Source organism: Manis javanica, chromosome 6, assembly GCF_040802235.1.
Source record: "Manis javanica isolate MJ-LG chromosome 6, MJ_LKY, whole genome shotgun sequence".
Lineage (NCBI taxonomy): Eukaryota > Metazoa > Chordata > Mammalia > Pholidota > Manidae > Manis > Manis javanica.
The window spans coordinates 25,640,883-25,661,587 of NC_133161.1; the positions used below are offsets into that span (position 1 = coordinate 25,640,883).

At 40.7% G+C, this 20,705-nt stretch overlaps 1 protein-coding gene across 1 annotated transcript; it reads left to right on the plus strand.

The window, feature by feature from the left end:
* The first annotated feature begins 1,584 nt into the window (after nt 1–1,584).
* Nucleotides 1,585–19,208, plus strand: GPR37 (G protein-coupled receptor 37). Its single transcript, XM_017644672.3, has 2 exons — nt 1,585–3,600; nt 17,929–19,208. Exons 1-2 carry the CDS (start codon nt 2,578–2,580, stop codon nt 18,742–18,744), a joined length of 1,839 nt encoding a protein of 612 aa, XP_017500161.2. The 5' UTR covers nt 1,585–2,577; the 3' UTR covers nt 18,745–19,208.
* Nucleotides 19,209–20,705: the final 1,497 nt, after the last annotated feature.

Below are 20,705 nucleotides of genomic sequence, written 5' to 3' on the forward strand. Positions count from 1 at the left end.
ATTAAAAAGGCTTTCAGTGACCATCCTTATAAAAGGACAGCCTTCCCCCTTCCATTGCTCTATTTCCTTATTCTCCATTTTTTTTCTCCATCACATGTATCATCATCTGATATATAATAATTTGCTTTTTTAATCTATCTTTCTCAAGAGACTATTGATTCAGGGAGAGCAGACCTTTATTTTGTTTACTCTTCTACCCTAAACAACTTGCAGAATACTTCTTTAATGAATTAATGTACTTGAGAGAATTAGCATATATAAATGAATTAATGCATAGATGGATGCTGTTGGCCTATAATTTTTTTCTTCTCATGTCATTTTCTAATTTTTATATTAAGGTTTTTCTTCATAAAATGAATTGGGTAGCTATCAAACATTTTGTATAATTGTACATTTATTTCATAGGATTGTTAAGGTCTAATGCTTTCTTATAGGTAGGTCATGATGATTTGATTTCTTTAAGTGCTATAGTTCGACTTAGGTTCCTAAAATAATTCTTAAGCTATTTTTGGTAGTTTCTATTTGTCTATAAAATTGTTGCTGTTGTCTACATTTTCAGATTAACTGGTATATTATATATTAATTTATCATGGCTGCTGTAACAAATTGCGATTCCAGCATTCCTTTGTTCATATCCCCACTTTACTCTGATTCCCAGCCTCCCTCCCGTGAGGCTCCTTGTAATGTCAGTAGACCCACCTCGGTAATCCATGATCTCAGTATCTTTGACTGAATCACATCTGCAAAGCCCCTTTTGCCACATAACATTTTCAAGGTATTTGCAGTTAGGAAGTCGGCGTCTTTTGGGGGGGCATTTTCTACCTACCACAGTTGGCAACATGTTTTCATTGTATTTCTCCTGTCTCTCTAAGGTGTTGCCTTTTTTCCTTTCAAAATGTATTTAATTCTTCCTCTATCACTTTCTCTCTTAATCAGTTCATCTACTTTATATTAACTTTGTCCATTTTATTAACTGTACCCTGACAGCTGTGGCATGAGTGTGGGGTTTAGTATAAAAGTGGAAAGGCAATGTCAGCCACGCTGGGGGTTCTGGTCGAGTTAATCCCCCCACACCTGTCATTTCCCACTACTTCATCAAACAAAACTACTGTCATTGTGCCCTGGGTATTATAAGTAACCCCTGGCAGGATGCTTCCTAACCCAGAGTTGCAGGTAATGATGCATCCCGAGCATTCTCACTTGCGTTCCACTTCCGGAGCTGCCCTTTCTCTATGATAGAAACGTCAGAGCTTCCTTTCTCTCCCGTCTCCACTCTTGGGAATACCTAAGGAGGTGAGGGCCTCACAACTCCCTCTGGGGCTCAGGCCTGGGCATGCGCACCGGCCGCGCCGAATTGGAAGCCAGCGCTCGGGTCTCTCCCCTGCCCTCCCCACCCAGGTCCGGGACCGGTCCTGCTGGTTCCGACATCTGGGGAATTAACGTGTCCCGCCCATCCTAGCTCCCCGCCTCCGCGCTGTTCCCTCGCCGCTTCCAGCTCCTTGCGGTGAAAGCCGCTACAAAGGGTTTGAATGAAACGTGTGTGGGTTTAGCGAGTCGAAAGCCACCAGGGGATCCAGTCTTCCCACAAACCAGCATCTCAGAGGCAGAGGAGGGGGAGGAGGCAAGGAGCCGAGCGCCCGGTCTCGCCCGCGCGCGCAGCGGCTGGAGCGGCGGGGAGAGGCCGGCCGTCTCCCCTCCCCGGCCATGCACCGCCTCGCCCGCGGCGGTTCCAGGCACCGCGCTCTCCGCCTGGGCTGCGCCTGCTGTCGCAGCCAGCAGCCCGTCCGGCCACCCGCACCGTCCCCCGAGGAGCAGGGCACGCCCTCCCCACCCCCACCAGCGACTCCCTTCTGCGCGGGGACACGCCGCCCCGCAGCTCGCGCCGCCCCCTGGTCAACTTTAAGCAGGAGAAGAAACAACTTTGACAGTGGCCTTGGGCTTCGAGTCCCTCTTGTGCTCGGCAGCGGTAGCTTTTCAAGCCGCTCGGGGTTAGGTGGGGCAAGAGTTTGCCAGGCGTATCTGCCCTGCGTTTGGCTGTTTGCAACCTGTTTCCAGAGACCAGCGAGTGGGATTGTGGCTACTGGTCATCCGAAGAAGGGGGACTTGCTTTTCTTTCCCTTTGGCGACCTCGGCTTGGAACTGGATAAAGCCGTATCGAAAGGATGTAAATAGGCAGAACAACTGTTACCGAGAAGGCAACCACCCAAAGGCGAGGGAGGAGCGTGGGGCTGCGTCCGGGCTTCTCCCAGCCGCAACGTTAGTCAACAGTCAGGTGTTGGTGGCAACTTTTCAAGGTCAGCCACCGCGAGCAGCGATTCCCGCTCTGAACCTTGGGGATACGCAGCGCTCGGGTTGGGTTTGGCTGAGAAATGCACCGAACGCCAAACGAGGAAAGATTGTAGAGTGAGCGGGTTGTGGCCCCCAGGATCCATCCCCCCACCTCACGGCGATCTCCCGTCCCCAGCTGCTTGGGCGGGGGTGAGAGGGTGACATGTGTCTAACTCTCAGCAGCAACTCGGGCAGCAGGTGTTGGTCCTAAGCAGGAGCCGCGGCTGCCGGGCGCGCCCTCGCCGAGCCATGCGGGCCCCGGGCGCGCCTCTCGCCCGCACCTCGCGGCTGCTGGTTCTGCTGCTGCTCGAGGTTTCTGCCTCTCCTGCCCTCGGATCCGCCCCTGCGCCCAGGAACGAAACTTGTCTGGGGGGGAACTGTTCACCTACGCTGATCCGGCGTCGCGGCAGGGACGCTTGGGGACTGGGGAATTCTGCCGGAGACCTCCCGCTAGCCCGCGCTCCCAGGGAGGAGCAGGAGGCAGAGCGGCGCGCGCCGCCCGCGTGGGACCTACCGGCGGCCGCGGGCGGGGGCCCAGGTGCCGGCAGGGGGGCGGAGGCGTCGGCAGAAGAGCCCTCGAGACCTCCAGCCAGGCCGCCTGGCGCCTGGAGGTGGAAAGGTGCCCGGGGTCAGGAGCCCCCGGGAACTTTGGGGAGAGAGAACCCCACGGCACTCCAACTCTTCCTTCAGACCTCGGAGGATAAGGAGAAGGGTCCCAGAGGCGCTGGCATTTCTGGGCGCAGCCAGGTGCAGAGTGTGAGGACGGAACCCGGAGCCGGCGACCTTTATTACTGGCCTAGGAGGGCCGGGAAACCCCACGGTTCCCACCACAAACCCCCGCCCAAGAAGGTCAACGGATTGTTGGGGTATGAAGGGCGGACGATTGCATCACCCGGCAGGGCCCTGGCCCAGAATGGGTCGTCGGGCGAAGGGGTGCCCGAACGCGGGGGGCCCCGCCGGGGGAACACCACCAACCGGCGCTTGCGTCTGAAAAACCCCTTCTACCCGCTGACCCAGGAGTCGTACGGAGCCTACGCCGTTATGTGTCTGTCTGTGGTGATCTTCGGGACCGGCATCATTGGCAACCTGGCGGTCATGTGCATTGTGTGTCACAACTACTACATGCGGAGCATCTCCAACTCCCTCTTGGCTAACCTGGCTTTCTGGGACTTTCTCATCATCTTCTTCTGCCTTCCGCTTGTCATCTTTCACGAGCTGACGAAGAAGTGGTTACTGGAAGATTTCTCCTGCAAGATTGTTCCCTATATAGAGGTAATACTTTCCGGGGTGGGGGGAGGAGAGGGGGTCTCAAGCTACTGTCTTTACCCATTTCCGCGATTTATAGCATCAGAACTGCTGCTCCGCCCGCCCATCTGGCTGCTGAACCCCTTCACTATGTCTCTGGGTCCCTCTTACATTTATTTCTCTTGCCAATCATTTATGCGTTTGTGTGTGTGTGTGTGTGTGTGTGTGTGTGTGTGAGAGAGAGAGAGAGAGAGAGAGAGAGAGAGAGAGAGAGTAGCGACAGCTTTGGTTTGCTCACTTTCAAGTTCATCTACTCCCAGATTGTGAAAAAAAATTTTGATCTCATAGTGTATATAATTGTTTCTATTTTAAGTTTACTTCTCAATATGTTATTGTATATATTTCTGATTCAACACCTACCAGAGGTTCTAGGGTTAATAAATGTCCAGTCCATGGTGGTCATTATCAGAACTCAGCAAACAAAAAAAACTATCATTCATCTACTAGATTTTTAGTGCCCCAACATAATTTTCCCCCAAGATTATTGAACTTTTCTTAAATATCAAAATTAGAGTAATATTTTATTTAACAAAGGAAATCTTTCTTCCTTTGTCAGTTGGCTTCATGATATATTAATAACCTTCCAAATTAGTTTAAGTGTCTTTGGCTGTCTGCCATGCTGTCCCATCTAAATTCTTATGTCATTTATTTCTCTTTTCACTTTCTAAGTTTCTTAACAATTTATTTATTTTGTATGAATGAGCTTAAACAAAAGTAATACTTTGGCTGTCATGGCACCGAATTAATGTAACATTCTTAAAGTATATAATAAATATCTGTCATTTGTTAAAGTATAAAGGATTGGCTGCTCTTTTAAGGGACTGACTCTAAGACTAGCAAATTTCTTAAGAAGGAGGGGGCATATAATAATAAGTTCCAAACTTTGGAAACAAAAATCTTTCTGAGTACAATTTTACTGTTTCTTCTAGAATTAGTGTCCAGAACCGTTATTATGGTAGCTGGAATTTGCTCTTTAGATGGCCTCTCTTTAAACACCAGCTCTTGGAAGGATCCCAAGTGCTTGTTGCCAGTTGTGTTTTTAGCCAGCTGGCCCTTGATTTCCTCCATTCAGACTGCCCATTTCATTTATGGAAGCAGAAGAAGGGAAACTGTAAATATTCCAGAGCCCCTGATCCTGTCTGGCACCAGGGCCAGTGACACTATGTTCAACATTGTTCCAGGGCCTAAAGCTAGGGGATAAGTAAGCAGAAAACAGTACCTAGTTAGAAGGACCAAGGCAAGAGACAGTAAATAAGAACCTCTGTTATCCTGCCAGGGATCAGATGCAGAATCATTCCATGCTTGCTAAATCAACTGTTGCTACCTTACCAAGATCTAGGATTTCTCTTGTTGCCAAGCTCCAAGTAGCTCTGAAGCATCTGATTTATTCGGTGGACGGTTCATTTTTTAATTGTAGAGAAGGCAGTTGAATTTATGTAAAAGAATATGTGTCTACCAGTTCCCTTTTTAAGGTCAATTTCAATTGAAGATGTTTCTTTGAGTAATGCAGAAGAAACTGATACATGCAAGAAAGAAGCAAAAGTAAACTGTAGTGAACAGGAGAGTTAAGCTCAGTAAGAGGTAAATATATTATCTTAAATGTGCTAGTCATGATAATAAAAACATTAGAGGGAAAAATAAGGAGGAAAAAGTAACCAGGAAAAGAAAAAATAAATTACCAAAATTCTTGAAAGAAACTTTAGAAGAATCCCATCCAAATTCAGAAAAGATATAAAAACTTGGGTTAGTTTAAAAAGACCTATGAATTTTAAGTGATAATACTGTGTTTTAGTTTTCTTTCTAATTCTGAGGATTTAAAAAAATGTATATTTTCATTTTCATTTCATTTCCAATTCTCTGCTTCTTAAGAATATTTTGTTTATACCTCTTAAACAATAATTAAAACAATTATTATTTTTGTTCTCTGTATTTTTTCCTTCTTTACAGCCCTATTTTTTAGTTATTGTTACTAGACTTTATAGAGGAGCAAAGACTTGGAAGAAAGATTCATTTTTTTCTTGAAAAATTAGATACTAATTTTTACTGTTCGAGTAATGAAAATCTTGAGATGTAGTATTTCTACATTCCTACCTAATTCTATTCTTCTAAAATTATTCTATAATGTTTTAGTATGTTTTGTGAGAATAATTATTGGACAGTAGTATCAGCTCCATAATTCTTGATTATGAGAACAAGAAATACAGTCCAAATCTCATAATAAAGGATTTCTGCCTCTAGGAGGCAACTGCTATTTTCACAGAAGTAAGAAAGAGTTCGTGCTTGTTCAACGCCAAGTTCCCGAAAAAACAGACCTTCATGTGGAGATTTGCTTGCAGTAAGTTTATTGGGACATGCATTCAAGTTCAATACCTGGTAAGGAATGAAGGAAGCAGGATTGGGCAGCGGCAGAAGCTGAACTGTGATGCAGGTGCCGCAAAGATCTCAGCTAACCCCACAGGGAGCTCTAGGGCTGGGGTGGTCCCACAGAAATGTCCTGAATTAAGGTAAGAGCGTCCAGGCTAATGTTCCCTAAAGGACTAGCCATTGGATGCAAGTTGCTCCCCGGAAGTGGGTATAACTTTGAGCTGGGTGGATCTCCCTGGTCAAGGGCAATGCCTAGAAAGGGATGCAGCTAAGAGCTGTCAATCATCAGTAGTCCCAGCAGTTGGGGGAATCAGCCCCTCATTCTTGAAGTACTTTTGTGGAGAGGCAGTCTGGGTAGGGAGCCAGAGTCTCCACTACAGTGGTTTTTGAATTAGCATGTTAAATTAGAATCAAATGGCATTCTAATCCAACTCCCTAATATAAAGATGAAACACGAGGCTGTGAGAAGAGAAATGATCATCCTAACATATACACCCAAACCGGCAACCATTATCTCAACACTTGAAGTTGATGTTTGTTTATTAGGCAAACATCTATGAGGCAATAGGGTACCTGGTGCATGTTTTCTTTTTATTTCTGCTCCTTGGCATCTTTTTTTAAGACTTCCATATCCAATAGACCAGAAACAAAACATAAGTTCAGTTGACATCATTTGTTAAATGATGAAATATATAGCTTCTTGCATTCTTAAATTTCATCTTGTTTCTCATAAATCAACTGCAAGTTCCACAGTTGGTAACTCATTCAATTTTTAAAAATTCAGTCATCTGAGACAACTGTACTTTTTGTGCCAAATATAATTATTTTAGTGTTGAAATAGAAAGCTATATATAGTAGCATTTTATGCTCTTAAAATCATGAAGTGTTTTAGAGTGGACATTAAAAATTCACTACATTTGTTTAAACTTTCTTTAAAACCTGCAACCCCCAAACATTTTTCTTCTTGATCACAAGATTTCTAAAAATTGACATTTTATCCTCTTTTGTTTTCTAGATTTTGCCTTTCTTCACTTTTTAGTTTCTTATATTTATTTGTTGGCTATTCTTTATTTTTCACTGCACACCATCTTCATGATTTATAATGTATGATGTACCATTTTTCTAGTACTCAATCTTATGTTTTCAAGTGTTTTATTTTTTAATATTTCTTAGTTACTTTTAAATTTTATTAATTTTTTATTGAGATATAATTAACGTACTAGTTTCAGGTGTACAGAATAATGATGTGATGTTTATATACATTGTGAATTGATAACTACAATAAGTCTAGTTAATATCCATCATCTTAAGTAGTTACAAAAATATTTTTTCTTGTGATGAGAAGTTTGAGATCTATTTTCTTAGCAACTTTCAAATGGGCAACTCTAGTCACCTTGCATTACATCCCTATGATTCATTTATTTTGTAACTGGAAATTTGTTCCTTTTGATCCCCCCTTCAAACAACCAACCTCCCCTCAACCTTGGCCCTGCCTCTGACAACCAATGAGCTTGGTTTTATTATGATTTTTTTGTTTATTTTAGAATCCACTTATAAATAAAATCATATGGTATTTGTCTTTCTTCATCTGATTTATTTTGCATAGGATAATGTCCTTGAGGTCCATCTGTGTTGTCACAAATAGCAAAAAGATTTCATTCTTTTTTATGGTTGAATCATATTCCATTTTGTGAGTGGGAGTGTGTGTGTGTGAGTATCACATTCATTTTTCATCCATCCATCCACTGATGGACACTTTGGTTTTTTCCATAAAAGCTGTAAACTTTTTAACTCTATGGCCCTAAACTACTGATTTTTTCCATATCTTGGCTATTATACATAGTGCTGCTATGAACATGGGGATGTATATGTCTTTGCAAGTTAGTGTTTTCATTTTCTTCAGGCAAATACTCATAAATGGGATTACTGGATGATGTGGTAGTTCTATTTGTAATATTTTGAAGAACCTCCATACTGTTTTCCATAGCAGCTGTACCACAATTTTTATTGATCTTTACAAATTTTCTCTCTCATCTTCTCTTTTGCCCTCTTTTCATTTTTTTCCACAGTTCTTTTTTTTCTGCAACTTGATTATTAGTATAATTTTAAGGAGGTAGTGGAATTTTGAGGAGAACTGGGTTTGTGTAGAAAAATATAAGGCATTTCTTCAGCAAAAATTATAGATCTTTGAAGTTTGCATTCAACTTTTTTTTATTTCGATTTGTTGACATAAGGCTTTAAGAGAGCACCCAGCTTCCAGGGTCTGTTGCTAAAAAGGGAATTCTGTCATATTTAATATTGCTGTGAGTAGGAATATATTAGCAACTGTTGTAATTGATAACTTCTCTTTTTCTATTCCAGGATTATGATGCCTTTATGGCCTAGTCCTATAAGGACCAAAGGCAGATGGAATAGTAGGAAAGAGGGATAGGAGAGAATAGAATCTGGGAGGATGGTGGCCATCCTAGTAGATTATTTTTAATTTTTTTTAGACAGTCACCAGAAAAGAAACATACTCAAAGTAATAGTGTAATAGTTCTATGCAGAGAGAGAGAGAGAGAGAGAGAGAGAGAGAGGAAGAGATGAGTAATGGAGGTCTGAAGTGCAGTAGGAGAGGAGCATAGGAATGCCCTACCACACCATTCCCTTAATGGTCTAGCAAATGGTTAAAGCCAAATAATTCAGGCATTGAATGTGGCAACTGGAACAACTCTTTGCTCATTACTTGTTTGAAACCAACCAGAGTCAGTCAGTCTATCATCTGAGCCAGATCCACTGCTAAACTAAATCTTTATTTCTGTTTGGATGTTAATTGGAGATTTAAAATAATACACACGCCTCCTTAGTTTAAAGGATTCACACCTTCATGGCATGTGGTAGGGAAGGAAGCTTCAAATAGTTCTACAATGATCCCAGATCTAATTGCATTTTTATTTTACTGAGATCCAAGATTCCTGCATGAGGGTGGAAGAGTGTTTGAAAGGAATGTGTTTCACTAAGGCCTCTGGGTCAGGGGTGATTTGTGAAAGGTCTAGAATCTTTCAGGATGAAAAGAACCAAATTCTCCAATGACTTTAGAAATACTATTTTTCAGCTGAGTGAAACAAATGGCCCTCTCACTGCCATAGATAGTAGTTAAGATTGACGGGAAGAAAGGAAGGGGACGGGAAGCTGAAGACGATTTACCATACAGGTATGCTATTCTACACAGATTTCCCCAGAACTCGTGCTTCCAAGTAATAACACACTTATCATGGCCGATGGTAAATTTGTTTGAGTGGTGGAGTAGCCATCAGGTATTCTGAGGGATTTTTAGGTGGAAACATACAGTTTTATGAGCAATTTGAAAGTTGCTAATAATATTCTCAGGGAAAATAGACTCAATATATGAGAATGGCGCTTAACAAATATTTTATGACTTGTGAATAATCACTTTATAATCATTTTCTACATTCCCATGCAAGTGAAAATATTCAGCTGATAACTCCCTTAGGAGAAAAAGAAAAAGTTACAGAGTGTGCTCTTATTTATAACACCATTCATGAGCACTCTATGGTGAAGTTTCCTGAGTAAGCCTCCCACATAAGAAATAAAAGCTTTATGGTATTCAAACGTGAGATGAAAATAATTTCCTTACCTATTGATTGTAATAAGAATGCCATTCTTTTCTAAAGCATGTCTATGAATTATAAACAGGAACCTGGATTTTTTTTTTCTTTGCTTCTGGAGGTACTGGTTGGCTTCCAGCTTTTAAGGATTGTATATAAAAAGCAACACCCAACAACTGATTAAAGAACAGTTTGAGTAATTCATTATTTTCTATGATCCTTTTCTACATATGTCATCCCTCATTCATTTATTTACTATCCATTCATTCACCAAACACTTGTTGAGTTTTTCGCCTATACTAGATACTATGTTAGGAGGGGATTAGGGTGGAATGAGGAGGGGAAGAGGGGAAGAAGTTTCCAGAGATGAATAACATAGATGTATTCCTGCTATTCAAGTCATAGAAAAGCAAAATAATGTCCTATGATGTGATGAATACTAGAATAGAAGTTTAAACAAGGTATTATGGAAGTTCAGGAATGGCCCTAGAATGGTCAACTCAGAACTGTACTTTGATAGGGTCAATGATGGAGAAATTCAAGTGAAACTATGCTCCCTGTAATTATTTTTCAATTTTATTCTCACTGCTCGTCTTCATAAATGCTGTGTAGCTTAAATCCATGGAGAAAAGTCACAATTCTGAGAATCTTTTAATTCTTGCTGTCTTGTTTTCTCATTCTTTCCTAGGATAGGAGGCCCATAAGAATAATTGGTAAGATAATCTGGCACATAGGACAGTCCTGGAAATTTCATTTAGATTACTGAATTATTCTAAATATTATTAAATTACTATTTAGAATACAATGCCTTAAATAATCATCTCTGCTTTGGAATTATTAGTCCTTATCAGCTGTAAGTCACTAAGTCAAATTTTAAAATTTTACTTAAACAAGTGGTTTATTTAGCAATGTAACAACAAACAAGTGGTTTATTTAGCAATGTAACAACAGTACGTTAAATTGAGTCCTTTTATTCTGAAAATATCAAAAACTTACCCAGTACTTAGTTTGATCTTAGAAAACCTAGGAAGAAGGGCTGACAAGGGAGACACTTCAGACCCTATTATAGAGTGGGGGGAAAGGAAGTGTAAAGAATGGACATTGCCAAAAATTGGATTAAGGTCTCAAGCACACAGTCAGAGTGAGGATTTACCCTGAGTTCCTGAGAGCTGCCAAGCTATCTGGTTATATCAACAAAGCATCCCTTAATGGTGAAAAGGAAGCAAATATGTCTGTAAAAGCAAAGTAGCTCTGAGCTTCTGAGTCTCCCTGAGGCCGAGTAGATGAGCATCTGCCTTGCCCTCTACCCTTATACTGTGTGGACCTTCACTGAACGTTTCCACCATGTTTCCACCTCTAACAGCTCTTCAACATGTGCTGCACCTGGACTTGACAGTGTCCCGCTGGAAACACAGGGATCTATGTCTGGGATGTGGACCATGCGGAGAGATAGATGGGCAGGCTGCTATGCCATGGGGGTTGTCTCTGGCGCTACACTTATGTTCCCATCCTCCAGGTATACCCCCTGCCCCATCATTTAACTGCTCAATAATTGACCTGCCAAGGTCCTATCATCAACTCAACCTTGTTGCCAAGACTAACTTTTAAGTATACTAATTAGAATGGTATTCCTTGTGCCAGGAGAGATGATCTCATCTAAAATTGCAAGGTAGAGTGGAGAAAAGGATTGCTGCAACCTCGAATATGCGGTGCTTCCATTTGCAAAGTAGGTACAGATACTTTCCATAATGTCCCATAAAATACAGGATATGAGCACCGTGCCAGTTTATTCTTGAGAGAGAATATTTTCAGTTTGTGAATTTATGATAGTTTTCAATATTATCTTTCAGCATGCTTGAATGGTTCATAGCACTAAGGAGGCCAAGGTCTCTGATGTGATCCCATCTTGAATGAGTCATTTTCATCAGGACTGTGACTCAGAGCTGTCTCTTTTTACTTCCTCATCACCCGCTACCTTCAGGGCCTCTCATCCTACTTTGGCATCTTCTCCTTGGTTCAAATCTCTCCTCTCCAGGTAAAGCATCTGTTAACTAATTCACAGCAAGATATGAGATTTAGAGATATGTGCCTTTTATAAGAGTATTGAATGGAGAAAGAGTACTTCCTTAACAAACCACCAAGGGTGGAATTTTGGTTAAAAGCAGAGAAATTTTGCCTTAAAATATGTTTTCTCAATGTCACTCAATTCATAATTACCCAACCAAAATGAATGGGTCCAACTCTAACTTTGGTTTTAGTTTAGGCTCACTCCTGGGCAAATCAGTGTCATTTGTCACAAGGGAAAATAGGCAAAAATGTGTTTCTTTTGTTTGGAAACTTATCAGAAAACCCCTAGGTGAACAACAGGAATTCCAGGTCACTTGATGGATTAGAGGCATCATACAAATTACACCAAGGTTTGAGAAGCTGACTGCGGACTTGAGGGAAATATTACTTTTGAAGTGGATTTCTGATTATTGAGAATAAATATGTAATATAGAAAGTCCTTAAGACTTGTTGATGCCAATACATGGCTTCCATCTCAAGACAAATGATATTAATCTCACTTGATTTGCATTTCTTATTAATGAGCATTGACACATTTATAACATTTTAAACAAGTTGTAATAGCATGACATATGTGTGTATGTTTGTGTGTATACATATATATATTTACTACTAAAGAAATGTGCTGTACTACAGAAGTCAGAACCCACAATTGATAGGAAACCTTGTGTCATGGTGAGATTATAAAGGTAAAGAAAGATTTATAGGACCAAGACAAGTTGGAATGATATGTTGGCTTTTAAGTAGTCTCAGTAGTTTTTAAAGTCAGTAAGAGCATATCACTGACCTTAAGCAAGAGCGTAGAAGGTGGAGAATGAAGCAATAATGACAGTTGATGCTTTCAAAACGTTTTTGTCTCAGTCATTGAGAATCATATATAGATGGAATAGGCTGTGTATAATTGAAGTAAATGGATATTTATGACATGTGGGTGTATCAGATGAAATCTCAGTTATATTGATAAAGGTAATAAGCCTTCTCTTTGCAGAAGAATGGCCTTGAAGAGCTTTGTTTCATTTCAGAGTTGTGTGCATGCTTTTAAGGGGTGAGGCTCATCTCCCTAACTCACTGTGTTTGGGACTGGAAACACTAATGGAAGTATGTCACTGCCACAGTATCGTGATTTGCATGCACTTGGAAATGAAGACCTTTTGATAAAGGCCATCTCATTCACAGCAGCCTGCTAAACAGTGGCTCTGATAAACATGCTCTTCCCACTGGGGCTCAAAGAAATGTCTCTGGTGGGGAAGTTGCCCTGAAGTGCTGCAAGGATAAGGATGATGGAAAATGCAAGAAGCCAAAGGCATACCCGCTCAAGTCATTCAGTGTTTCAAAGGAAACCCTACCCAGTTCTCCTCCTGCTGTTTTCCTGACTGATAGGCCTGTAAGCACAATCTTACAATAGATTATCATTCATGGTGCAAATGAATGGGTTTCTTAACAATACTGCCCTTCTTTTGAGAGTTGCTTGTAAACAAAGACAGCCCAGAAATAGATGTACTTACACATCTTTTAGAGGTAAAATCGTAAGGCAGGAGTACAGTTGTCATGACTGGTTAGAAAATCCCTTAGTTTACAAAAATCTATTTGTTCCCATTGTTCCACTGTACTTATGCGTGCAGATTGAATACCATGTGAAGAAACTTTGGTTGGAAGTACATTGGTAGTTTTTTTCCTCTTCATCAGTATTATCACTGATTTATACCAGAAGGTTTGGTAAAAGGTACTATTTATCTGGTACGAGTTGTTCCTTCATAGCTATTCTCATTCATTCCTACTGCGAATTTTATCTGCATGTCTGCAGTAAGCTTCCGAGAAATGCAGCAATAGCTAAGACAGGGTCTTCATGGAGCACTATTTTTTGTAGTATCCATGTGCTCTTTCTTCGTAGTATTAGGATGAAGAGGAATTTAATGTAGTACGAATGACTATGAAGCCCAGGTTTCCTTGAGGACTTTTTATTTGTATTGAATTAGAAACCTAAGCAGTGGGGAGAACGCTGTGGCTCCCGGCAGACGCGTTTCCACCAAGAGTGCTCAGGTCTCTTCTGCGTTCGTCCAGAACCTTGAAGCAACTCTGCATGTGCCTGCAGCTGCCGAAGCCTCACTGTTCTGGGTGTTGACAGGACAGGGGCTGAAGGAGCTTACTCTTGTTACTCAGGGATACAAAGAAGAGAAAACAATGCTGTTTGAAACAAAACTTTCAGAGTTGTTTGTTTTGATTCTCTGGCTTCTGTATTTTGATGCTGATGCCCCCAAAATGCAGTATCTTACTGTCCCAAACAGTTAAAAATTTCTGCTTCCAGCTTTCCTCTGATCTTGATTTTCCAATTTAGTAGTTTTGTCTATTAAAGGTGTTTACAGTTCTGCTTTTGTCGATGTTAATTATTCCTCCCATTGCTGTTAATTAATAAGAGATGCATCTTTCTCATTGCATCTCTCAGGATGTTGCTTCAAAGAACTACCCATCTAAGCTAACACTTAACAGCTTTACTCCCAAGAGCATGTTTTATAGTGATATTGAATTTTAGCAATCAGATATGGTCATTAAATGCAGAAGATTCAGCGTTCATGATACAGTTTTATAATTGCACATAATTGCACCATTCATCTTGGTAGAATTTCTAATGAGCTGTATGTAAACAAGCATATTTAAAAATTGTGATAGAAATCTTTTCACGTTACCCCAACATTTGGCAGTTTTCATTACATGGATAGATTTCATATCTGAGTCAGCAGAAATTAGCCCACCACTCATTACCCAGATGTTTTTTATCAGTTGCTTTCTGAGGTATGCAGTTAATTCCTGATAAATATTTAAAGCGTTCTATAAATAATTTGGGAGAGTACTGAGGAAGGACTTTGTACCTTTCTTGCTCCTTCACATCATAAAACCGAGTGTGTAAGTGACTTTACAGAAAAATATCTGAAGTTATAATTCCGCACGCAATGGTAACAGGAATAGAAGGTATCAGGAACCGGCATTTAGGCTGCGGTTGCTGTTGGCAACTGCGGTGTAAGCGCTCTCAGCGTTCGGGGGGCAGCATTTTTTTCCCCACAGATTCCTTTAACAAGCCTCTCTGTAGCTCTTGCGACCTTCCCGGACAATTCATCCTGTTTCAGCCGGATCCTGATTGCAGAGAATACTGTCAGAGAGAAGTACCATTGCAGGATGTTGGATGCAGGTCTGGAAATTTGTTTACGAAACCTGGGAAGTTTCCCTCCATCCATGATTCATCCAGAGGATTATAAAATATGTCAAATATGTTTGAGATCCTCAGTACTAAAGCTTTGGGGAATATGGCTGAAGAACTAAACATCTTCAAATAAAATACGGTGTAGAAGAATTCCTGAGTGAAAAGTTGGAGCACATGTAAATCTCGCTTAAAATTTGTCCTGGCCTTTGTTAGCATGTGAGATGAAAATATACAGAAGCTAGAAAACACTTTTTTTTGCTTTCAAAGCAGGGAACATCTAAGAGTGGTTGTGCAGCAGAGTTTATGGTATCGAAGGAGTGGCAATCTAACACACCCATCTCAATATATGTCCGCCTGCATGCAGTTGCTTTTAACCTCTCATGAAATGCTTTGTGACAGATTTGGAGTTATGCAAATGCTCACTGTTATGATAAATGGTCCATATTTAAATCTCTAGATTTAAAATTGGGGACATTAAGGGAGGAAAAAGATGCTCTCTTCTACATGCTGTGTGTTCTTTGTAAGTAATGATAGAAAACTACCAAGAAAAAAGCTGTTCCAAGCTTCTAAGACTTGCATCCAAGTCTCTAGTATTTTTATAATACCAAGCTATCCTTTTAATAGAAATGTTATTAACAATTAAAAAAGAACATACAGCCTAAACCTTCATGGCCTTGTTTGTAGGCTAACTCAGGTTACATCATGACAGGGGGTCCTGCATGAAGATTTGCCTTAGTGAAGATGGCACGGAGAGCCTTGTCTTGCCAAAGATTTGTGTACATTTGGCAGTTTGAGAATTTTTGTTTTACATTCCTACATGGAAATGAATCAAAACATTTGAAAAACTAATATAGAAATGCAAAGTTCCAAAAATCTATAAAATAAAATACTGCAGTTTGCAAATAATACCATTTGATGTAGACCTTTAGAAAGTGTCAAGTCCTTCTCAATTTCCATTCAAAGTGTGTGGCAATTATTGACATTAAAAAAAAAAGATCTGATCTTAAGACAGTCACAGTGTGGCCCTCAATGTTAGAATTATTTTGAGCATCCTGCATAGATGCAAAATAAATTCCCATCAAGGTGAACAACTCATTAATTTGAAAGTTAATTTTTACAAGGTGAATGTAGAGATGACTTAATTTATGGCAGTCATATCAAATTGATGTTTCACATGCTAGTGTTTATGGGATACTTTCTGAAGATTTTGCAGAACAGGAATTGTGGTTATAAGCTCAACTATGACCTTTCCATCTGCTCTGATCTGGACCTTTGTTAGTCATATCATTTTTCATTTTTGCTTTTCATACAGTTAATCCTTCATTATATCTTATTTTCAGACTGTCTCTATCAATAGCTATGAGAATAGCTGGAGGCATGAATGTAATGTCCTTATTTTCTATAGTAGAACTAGTAGGCACTGAATAATGTGTGGTATGTAAGAAAAGGAGAGAGTATTGACATTGGAACTCTCACAGAATTCACATGGCATGTTGCCATTGTTCTGGGGAGGGTGACAGCTTGAATGTGGTGGATAGTAAACAACTAATATTTTGGGTGCTAAAATTGTTATGACAAATGGCTTTCCTTTTGTGAACAAGATCCCTTTGCATTTTAAGAATTAGACATTACACTCTATATGTGTTATACATATTGCCCCTTTGCCAAGGCATGGCATCTACCTACCTAGAGAGTTTTGTTTTAGTCTCCTCTTTTATCTTAAACCTCATGAACATTTTACCTCTGTCCATTGTCCTTGTTTAAGTATATTAACGACTGCATTTATTAAATATGAAATCACTTCAAGTCCCCCCAAAAGAGTTGAGTAAATGTGATGCTCCCAAAAGATCACTGTTTATCTTGTGCTTTGAAAATCGCCCTCCCCTAGGTTGACTATGACCTCCTTGAGGGCAAGAGCTGTTTCCTGTTCCTTTCTATATCCCCAGGATCTAGCAGAGTGCTTGGCATAGATTCTACATCAATAAATGTGTGCTTGTGTTCAATATATGTCTGTGTACCCCATTAAAGTATGTGTATGATGTTCATACATATTTTATAAATTATTGAATGACAGTGTGTTTATGTTAAGAACATGCATTTATATTCCTGAGAAAGTCTCTGTGTGTAGCTTTTGTGAGCTTTGTAGATGGTGTGAATTCTGGCCCTAGTCCAGGGTAAATTCAGGCTCCTGGTATTGTTCCTTTTTCTTTTCTTTTTCCCTCCATTCACCTCTATTTAAATCCTATAATGTAGACAAGCTTCTCCACTATCTCCCTCTATTTTTTCTCTTTTTACCCATGAAGATGTCACTGTCTGGGAAGTCCCAAATTCATCAGGGAATCTTTGACCTAATCCCCCTGACACTGGCCCCAGCTTTCTTTGCTTCCTACCTCTGTGTGCATGGGTGCCTGGCCCCATCCTGCTGGCTAAAACCAACGTGGAGGTCTCAGCAGGACAGGCGGATGCCCCCGAGGCACACATGCAGCGGGAGAGGTCGCTGAATTTGTTTTCTCATTGATTTTGACTTCTGAAATTTTTCCCTTTCTTGTTTTCAATAAGTGTATGTCTTTGAACAAAACATTAAGATACTTTATTTTGCCTTTAGGAGAAACTGGAGGGGGTCTCCACTCACGTAGTTTGTTGGAAATGGTGAGCTCTTGAATGTTGGCCAGGTGTAAGGCACACTGCTCACTACCCCAGTGGAAGGCATGCCCATCATGAAAATGGGATACACTCAACTACCCTCACTCTTTACCTATACCTCCTGGCAGGCATTTTCATGTGACTGAAATTCTTGGGGTCTCTATGCCCTTTTCTACAGTAGAATGGACTTGGACTAACTGACCTTTACGGATCCTTCAAGCTGTAAACTTTTTAACTCTATGGCCCTAAACTACTAATTTTTTTCCTCCTATTGTCAGCTGAAGTCATAGACCCAGGAAATGGCCCCCTCTGGCTCTCTCTCTCTCTTTTTTTTACTGTTTTGCTGGTTGTGTTACTGCCTAGTGCTTGATCTTTCCGAGGTGACCAGATTAAATGCATTCTGTGTTCCTCCCACAGGTGGCTTCTCTGGGCGTCACTACCTTCACCTTATGCGCTCTGTGTATAGACCGCTTCCGCGCGGCCACCAACGTACAGATGTATTACGAAATGATCGAGAACTGTTCGTCGACAACGGCCAAACTCGCTGTTATATGGGTGGGCGCTCTGCTGTTGGCACTTCCAGAAGTTGTTCTCCGCCAGCTGAGCAAGGAGAACTTGGGGTTCAGTGGCCGCGCGCCCGAGGAGCGCTGCGTTATAAAGGTGTCTCCCAATTTACCGGACACCATCTACGTGTTGGCCCTTACTTACGACAGCGCCAGACTCTGGTGGTATTTTGGCTGTTACTTTTGTTTGCCCACACTTTTCACCATCACCTGCTCTTTAGTGACTGCAAGGAAAATCCGCAAAGCTGAGAAAGCCTGTACCCGAGGCAATAAGCGGCAGATCCAGCTGGAAAGCCAGATGAACTGTACAGTAGTGGCTTTGACCATTTTATATGGATTTTGCATTATTCCCGAAAACATCTGCAACATCGTTACTGCGTACATGGCTGCGGGGGTTTCCCAACAGACAATGGACCTTCTTAATATCATCAGCCAGTTCCTTCTGTTCTTCAAGTCCTGCGTCACGCCTGTCCTCCTCTTCTGCCTCTGCAAACCCTTCAGTCGGGCCTTCCTGGAATGTTTCTGCTGTTGCTGTGAGAAGTGCTCGCACAAGTCCTCCGCGGCCACCAGTGATGACAATGACGAGTACACCACGGAACTGGAGCTCTCCCCGTTCAGCACCATTCGCCGGGAGATGTCCACCTTCGCTTCGGTCGGGACGCACTGCTGAAGCACAGCCTGTGGTTTGGCTGGATGCGTGCATTTGTCTGATTTTCATATCCGTGAAAAGTTTCTACTTCCTATTTTTCCGTACTGGGGGGCGGAGGGTGTTGGGGGGAAATGCAAAAGAAGAGAGAGATTAACTACTATAGAGCTGATTTTGCAAATTAATGTTTGTGCTTTGAAAAAAAGTTTATATTTAGTTATTTAAGAAGTAGGAGAAGGCCAATAGTTTAAGATCATGCTATCTGAATGGTGCTAATATTTTATTTGGAAAAAGATACTGCACCTTGACTTAATTGCTAACTTTCTTTTAAAAATAGAATCACTGTATGTGGAATGTAGTCATGTGTTTTGTAGGTTATTTTATGTTTGACTGTGATTGAAAGTATATTGTATATGGTGGTGTGGGATGACTTGTAGTTCAGAAGCATTCGCAACGTAGCACCAAATAAATTACACTTTATTCTTTAATGTCATTGTCAATCTACTTTTAACCAAGAGTCAATAAATCTTTTAAATTGCCTTAAATGCACAATTACTGGTTCTATGCACAATTTAAAATCAGCTTTATTATTTTATAATTCTGTTTTCCTTTAAGGCAGGTAATCAGTAGTCCTAAAAGCAGTTTCCTAGTAGTACTATTTTATATGCATAATTTGCAAAACTATATTGTATGTTAAGACAACATTGTATTTTTAATATTCAGACACAGATGTAAAATTACTTCCAAATATTTATAAAATATGAATAAATAGAGAGCAGAGTAGAAAGAAAACATCTTTTTAAAAAAAATTCACCCCTGAATTGATATGTAGAGCCACAGGTTTTCCCAGGAGGAATCATGAGTAGAATCAAGAACTAAAGAAACAATGCCTGTGTCATCTGATTTTCTCTGAACACTGACCTTTGTTTGAAGCACTGTGAATCCTATGTGAAACATTCTGAATGCCAACTTTTCTACCTTTAAAAAATGAACTTGATTAAATCTGTGACTTAATTTATTTACCTAGAATGAAAGCACAGTATTCATATACTACCTTTAAAATTTAGAGTCCATAAACTCCCAACAAAAGAATAACTCTCTCAGTATGAATTATTTGAATCCCTTAAGGAGTTCACATTGCAGCAATCTGTAGGACGTCTACCCTGTGTGACACATGTCGAAATTATATGGCAGAGATAGTAACTGAGTGACAGTGTGGTTGTAATGTCTCCTGTCTTCAGAAAAAGGATATAAGGAAACCCTATTTTTCTGTTGGAAATGTATGTTTTCTGCTTATCAGTTTCTGTGCTAATTAGTGTAACTGAGTAGTGCCGTCTTCCAGATTATAACATGGTGTTATTTAAAACACTGTAGTGCTAGAAACATTAAAGATACTTAATCCAGAGATTGATCTTCCAGATGAAACACAGAATAACTAAATGGCAGTGCCCAGAATATTTCCTTTTACCTAGTCCAGTACTCTTCAAAGGACGTTTTTTTCTGCCACTGTCCCTTTCCAAAGAGTTTTGAGGGAGAATAAAAACAAGGCATCGTTATCTCTAATACAGATCCCTGTAATAAAGAGCTCTGGGAAACTTCTTGAGGATGCCTAAACTGAGTTTTGGCTGCCGAGCAGATCAACAATTATGTTTCCACAGTGTCTCTCATGATATTTAGTCAACTTTATAAATCAAGAAACTGCTGTAGCACATGGTGTAGAAAATGTTCGATGCTACTACCTGCAGTAAATGAAAGTAGCTAGAGCTGAGTGTCAGACTTTAAGAAACCAGACAAGGGTGGGATGAGAAGGAAAGTATAAAAAAAATATACAAACAACTATGATACAAGCTGGAGACCTGTGAGGAAGGTGTAGAGACTGATGACAGTTTAGAGAAGAGGGAGAACCCAGCAGATTGCAGGGAATCAAGAAAGGCTTTTTGAGATGACTGGATGGGAAGCCTGTCAGAGGAGCTGGTGAATGATAA

What these genes read in the sequence shown, in the direction of transcription:
- GPR37 (XM_017644672.3), top strand. Translation starts at nt 2,578, where the DNA reads ATGCGGGCCCCGGGCGCGCCTCTCGCCCGCACCTCGCGGCTGCTGGTT. An exon ending in AGATTGTTCCCTATATAGAG is followed by an intron (nt 3,601 to 17,928) that starts GTAATACTTTCC and finishes TTCCTCCCACAG; the next exon opens with GTGGCTTCTCTGGGCGTCAC.